The sequence below is a fragment of the Melospiza melodia genome, chromosome 16 (genome assembly GCF_035770615.1).
Source record: "Melospiza melodia melodia isolate bMelMel2 chromosome 16, bMelMel2.pri, whole genome shotgun sequence".
Lineage (NCBI taxonomy): Eukaryota > Metazoa > Chordata > Aves > Passeriformes > Passerellidae > Melospiza > Melospiza melodia.
This window is the reverse complement of record NC_086209.1, coordinates 12,966,309-12,972,308: the sequence shown is the minus strand read 5'-3', so window position 1 is coordinate 12,972,308 and position 6,000 is coordinate 12,966,309. Positions and strand designations below refer to the sequence as shown.

At 45.0% G+C, this 6,000-nt stretch overlaps 1 protein-coding gene across 1 annotated transcript in view; it reads left to right on the top strand.

Moving 5' to 3' along the window:
- The first annotated feature begins 319 nt into the window (after nt 1-319).
- The window catches only part of SLC6A14 (solute carrier family 6 member 14), a 14,036-nt gene continuing 8,355 nt past the window's right edge, over nt 320-6,000 (top strand). Inside the window, exons 1-4 of the mRNA XM_063170684.1 lie at nt 320-398; nt 1,023-1,185; nt 2,954-3,085; nt 4,555-4,716. Of these exons, the coding sequence (XP_063026754.1) occupies nt 351-398; nt 1,023-1,185; nt 2,954-3,085; nt 4,555-4,716 (505 nt within the window). The 5' untranslated portion in view covers nt 320-350. The remainder of the gene's footprint in view (nt 399-1,022; nt 1,186-2,953; nt 3,086-4,554; nt 4,717-6,000) is intronic.

Genomic DNA, 6,000 nt, shown 5'->3' with positions numbered 1-6,000 from the left:
CAGAGTGGGGGAGCGAGCCCGGGCAGGTTGGCGGCAGGGAAGTGGGTCGGGCTAAGGCGAGGAGCGAGGGCGTGCGGAGGGCAGGCGGTATTTAGGAGGGGAAGTGGGCAGGTGACCGTGCGAGGTGTTTGAGGCAGGTGGGTGTTCCCGAGGAAGCGGGCGCGGGGCCGGGGGAGGGTCAGCGGGCCCGGGCTGCGAGGGGCTGCCCCGGGGGCGGGAGGCGGCCCCGCCCGGGCCCCGGGGCAGCGCAGGGGCCGCGGTTCCCGGCAGGGCAGCGAGGGGCGGGCGGCTGCCGGCCCGATAAAGCGGCGGGCGGCGGGCGGCGCGGGCAGAGCGCAGCGGCGGCAGAGATGGGGATGCTCAGCCTGCCCGGCTTTCTGTCCTGCGGGAAGAAGAAGGTGAGGCGGCGGGGGGAGGCTGGCCGGAGGCTCCCGGGCAGGTGGGGTGCCGAGGCACCTGGGCAGGTGTGCGAGAATGTAGGCGAGTGTGGGTGCACCTGGGCAGGTGGGTTGTGGAGGTGCCCAGGTGGGCGTAGCGGCGCTCGGGCAAGCAGGGCGCAGGTATGTCGGCAGCTGAGGGCAGGTATGAAGTTGTCTGTGCAGGCGAGATTCAAACAGGTAGCGGAAGGTAAAGTGGGATGAGCTCCTCGACAGATGTACAAGGCGCTAGGACAGGTGTTTTTTAAAGTGAGCATACAGGTATGTGCTGATGTGAACATCTGAACAAGTATGGGGGCGTCTGTAGGGGCAGAATAGAGGAGTGTCCTGCAGCTGGTAGCACAAAGGAGTAAGGCAGGAGTAAGGCAAAATTGTGGAGGTGTTTGGGCTCTCTGGGGGGGACCCTCTCTCACAGGTCTGTGCTGTCCTGCCAGGGACCAAGTGGACTGGCACCCAAAAAAATGACTCTGCCCGTCCTGTCTGGCTGGTCAGCTATCCCAAGGTGCGTCTCTGGACAGAGAAATGATGATATGATTGCCCTTCCTGCCTGGTGGGTATCACAAGCCTTCCCTCTTCTCTCCAAAGGACGTCAGTTTCACATATGATGGAGATACCGGTTGCACTGATGAGAACGTGGACCGTGGCAACTGGGCAAACAAAGCCGAATACCTGCTGTCCATGGTGGGCTATGCCGTGGGCCTGGGCAACGTCTGGCGCTTTCCCTACCTCGCCTACCAGAATGGAGGAGGTACCTGTGCTGAACGGCAGGGTCACAGGGGGGGCACACCTTGCTATCCCCAGGAGAGAGCAGAGCAAGCTCCAAGGGCCAGCTCTGAGGCTGGGCATGTTCTGTTAAAGCTGGATGTGAGCTCTACCACCCTGGGAACTGGGATAGAGCCTGCTCATGGGAAAGGGCACTAAGAGGCACCTATGTGCTTTTTTGGTACCAGCTGAGAAGGGAAATAGTATTTAGTTTGAGTTGCAAATTTCTACCTGAGAATACTATCTTCTGAATTACTCATAAACAACTTGTACCTTTTTGTCCATGTGCCAATATCCTCTCCTTGTCTAAATAGCTGCTCTCCCTCCCCAGTGCTTACCCTCTGGTAAGTTTATGTTATATACCATACCTGGTATGTTTATAGAGAACAGTGGAATCCCCTCTGCACCTTTGTTTTTCCATGGAAACACTCTAAGCCGGAATAATTATCTCAGCTCAATAATTACCCAGATCAAACACTTGGGAAGTGTGAGACAGGGAGAGCCTCTACCTGCTTACACAATGAACTAGTGGCAAAGCCACGCAGAGGCACTGGCTTCCTTGGCTTGTATTCCAGAGCTTTATCTACTTGCCAGGCGACCCCTGGTAATTAAAGAGTGCCTAAATAGTAACTGCAGAGAACTTACTTGTATGTACCTGTTTGCTCTGCCTAACTCTTGTTGAAGTAAAATTTTGGGCTGTAAAGGCAGTACAACCCACACAGCTACACATGGAATATAAGGAGGCATCTCCAGTATGGAATTTTTATTGGAGTGACATGGGTTGGTTTGAATTACTTGAAGTTTTGTTGAAGAAAATTGTGAAAACCAAGTAAGTTGTGATGTCAGCCCTTGGACTAGATCTTTTTTTTCATCTGCTGCAGCAGAGACTTTGCATTTAAAGCATATTTGTGCTGTTGCTTGCATCCTTTTCTGTGCCCCTTGCCCATGATTGATAAAGACAACTGTTACATCCTTGTTTTGAAACAGAGGAGTAATGCAGTTAATTCTGTGGGACAATTTACTTCCTGAAATTTCATCTGGTATTTGCAGTTCCTTGCAGAACTGGGTCCTTGATTGCTTTAAATTCACTGAGAGTGATGAGGACAGATTCCTGCAGGGATATCGTGTTATGTTTATGAAACTCGTGCTCTCGCTTTCCCTGTCTTCTGTGCACACACAAAGAAGTGCCAGTCCCTTTCACAGAACAAGGCGCTCACTGATATCAGGTTAACATGCACTGTTAAATGGACTTGAACAAGAGCCATCCTGAGATGATGTTTGACACAGGACTCAGCCAACCATTGAAAATAATCTTCATGCTTTGATGTCCAGTACCTGCTTAACAGGGCAGTTGCAAAACACAGCTGAGCACACACAGGAATGGTTCTGTTCCTCTTTAAATTAAAAGTTGGAGGATTAAATAGGAAGTGGACAAGATGCACTACAGTTAAGCAGCATTCTTACTTGTATTAGAGCACATCCTCAATAGTTTTTTATAAAATGAATTTACTTTCTTTTAAGAGAAGTCATTCTTTTAAAATCAGTTCTGACATTCATTGCAGGTACTACTTAGTCTTATAGAAAACAGGACTTAGAAACAAATCTCTCTATTTCAAAAATAAGCACCTCCAGTGGGGAGCAGGGGAGAAAGGAGGAGTATAAAATGTGATAAAACTGTGGTGAATACTGAAAGATGGATTGTTTTCTCTGTGTGTGTGATTGTGCTTTTCCCCCCATTTTTTATCTCCTCTCAGGTGCTTTTCTAATCCCCTACACCGTCATGCTGGCGTTAGCTGGCTTGCCCTTATTTTTCATGGAATGTTCCATTGGGCAGTTTGCCAGTCAAGGGCCAATTTCCGTCTGGAGAATGCTACCATTGTTTCAAGGTTGGTTTTCTTATCTTTCCGTTTATTCTAATAATAAACTGTTGTGAATTAATGATTTCTTAATGAAGTTACTAATTGTGAGACACCGATATCTGTGTTACCAGTGTTCTGTCCTCAGGTATATACTTCCTCATTATTCAGTTAATAAACAGATGCTGAGTAAAGATTCCCCCAGAAAGGCTCTTGGTTATGAAAGGTTTTGTCAGAGATTCTTGTGCTCAGCAGCTCCACCACTCTCACTCCATCTGTCCAGGCAGAAGGAAATATCTCTGTTTTGCCGTGTGAGGGAAAAACTCAAGTAAAATAACTTGTGTGCAACAGATTGAAAGCAAACTTTAGAAGTTGACTTTATCACTGGTTTATTATACTTCACGTCCAGTGTAGCTTGTGAGGCAATTGTGTGTTGGATGGGTTAATTCTGTATTTGGCTGCCAGTGTGGGCACAGGCACGTGGGTCTGGGTGCTCTGTGCAATCTTGTGCACAATCAGTGAGCAGCTGCCTTGGGAGTCACCTGCTGGTGGGATAAAATAGCCTAGATTCTGGCTTTGTAAAGTGGGGTGCCTCTTGAGATAAGAGAAATCGTTGCGTGCTGTAGTGGTAGTTTGAGTTTGGGGTGATGGTTTGTATTTCAAACGCTCTCAAAGGAGATTTGTTTGGAAACAATTAACAATGCGCTTTACTCATGCCTGTCCATCCTGGTCCTGTACCAAGGGTGTAAAGGACTCTGCAATGGTTTTGTTTGTCTTAATCTACCAGAGGAGTTAACGTAGGAGAAGTTTCCTTCGGATACAACAAGAATTTGCTTGTCACCTAGAGAAACTGGTTGCCCCAACATTTACTCTTATTACCAGTCTCTGTTCTGCAGCACAAGAAACTTTCACGAAAGCAGTCTGTCTATCTTAAAGCAAAAGGTTTTAAACCCAGCATATATTTTATATATCTGTAAAGACAGCAACTTATTTATAGTTTCTAAGATGACTGGTATGGTTTGTCAGGCTTTTCCAAACTCACAGAACAAAACTGATTTAACAAGGGGGAGAACAGTAATATTGAGAAGATTTACTGTGGTTTAAAGCATTCATTACAGTGGTATCTTTAAAAGGGCTTGGGCAGTCCTAGTAGAGTTTGTTTTACTTTTGTAAATTTCCCTCTGAATGGGGAGAGAACAAAATACTGAATTTCTCCTTTAGACTTTGTAAATAGTGCATTTTTCTATGGGCCTGATTCAAATTGTGTTTCAAAAGCATGTTTGAGATGGTCAGTTTGGATCATATCCATCATTTAATGGGTTTGAAATGTTGCTGTTTGTTGCTGTTAAAAAATATTTTAAAACCAAACAAAAACCAATTTGAACTTCTTCCCAAGTTGCCTTTTAAAACTCAAGTGAAGGCTATTTGTTTTGGTGGGAGGAGGGGTTTTGCAACCCGAGTTTGAGGTGGTTAAGATATTTTGTGTTTCTCTTTCCTAGGAGTGGGCATCACAATGGTCATCCTCTCAACATTTGTGACTATCTACTACAATGTTATCATTGCTTATGCACTCTACTATTTATTTGCCTCATTTCAAAAAGTGCTGCCGTGGTCAGATTGCTTTTCCTGGTCAGATGATCTCTGCAGCAAGACAAAAATAGGTACCATACTTACCAGACAGAGTTGAATATTATTGGTTTTGGTACTGGTTATATTTGGTAATTGTTTGGTAACTGTTTTCTGGGTGAAAGTACAGGATTAGGACAGCTACCCATGGCTTCAAAAGTCCTTCCTGGAGTTTTGTATCTGAACACAGAGGAGTGATGCTTATCCACTTCTTTGCCACCGGTTCTGGATGCTTGGGAAATCTACAGAGAACTGGGCTGAAATCACTTTGTTGGATCCTTTTTGTTTCCTTTTAAACCTCAGCTTTTTTCTAATACATACATTTCCAATTGCTTGAAATACGGCATTCCCATTTCATCAGGCTTTGTGGCAAAAAAACCCCTTCCATGAGACAAACTAGTGCAGTAGTTTTTATCGAGGTCTTTTCATTACTCCTTGGGTCCCCTGTGGCTATGGTAATCCTGAGCACCATTGAGGCGCTGGTTTCGCTCTTCATTAACTCTTTAGAATGTATCTCCACACCATTGTTCTTGTGTTTCACAGCAGATGTAGGGCCTAAGCAGTTACCTCACCAGTTTCTGTATCAGCCCAGTTTAAGGCAAAAGGTGAAGTTGGTGAGGTAATTACCAGTTAGCAGCTGGAAATGTTCTTGCCTGGTAACCAGTGATTATTAAAATAACAAGGACAAGATGAGGATGGATTATATTGTTTGCAGTATTAATGTAAATATATCTCAACCATATATCTGAAAATATCTTCTAAGAGGCATTATGTAACAAAAAGTTGGTGATCATTTATTGGCAAAACAACAAAGATTTCAGCACCTAATTTGTAAGTTTTGGGGGAACACAAAACTGAACTGAACTGAGGAAGCTGTCCTGAAATAGGCTTCAACAAGAATTTCCAGTAAATGCTGATGCATATGCTGATGAAATGTTTTTTATTGTATGTTCTGGCAAAAAATTCCCAACCCCAGTTTCCATTCCTCCAACTCTGCTCCAAGGAAAATATGTAAAGTGTTCTAACAAGCCCTCTGCCGCAATCAGATGAATATCAGATACCAGATGATCCATGTGTTACCTTGGTTTGGGACAAAGGTTTTCATGGAGTAACCAAGGCTACAATTTTAACTATGCTCAGATTTGTTTTTTGTAAGTATTCTTGAGGATAAGTAAAACATGGTGAGCATACCAGATTCTTGGTGTTTTGATTTACAGTCAAGTAGCGAAATCACAGCTGCAAGTGACATTTCCGGTTTGTTTCCAAATCTTGTTAGCAGGCAAACTGAAGCTGTAATTGCTTAGGAAACACATTTGCTG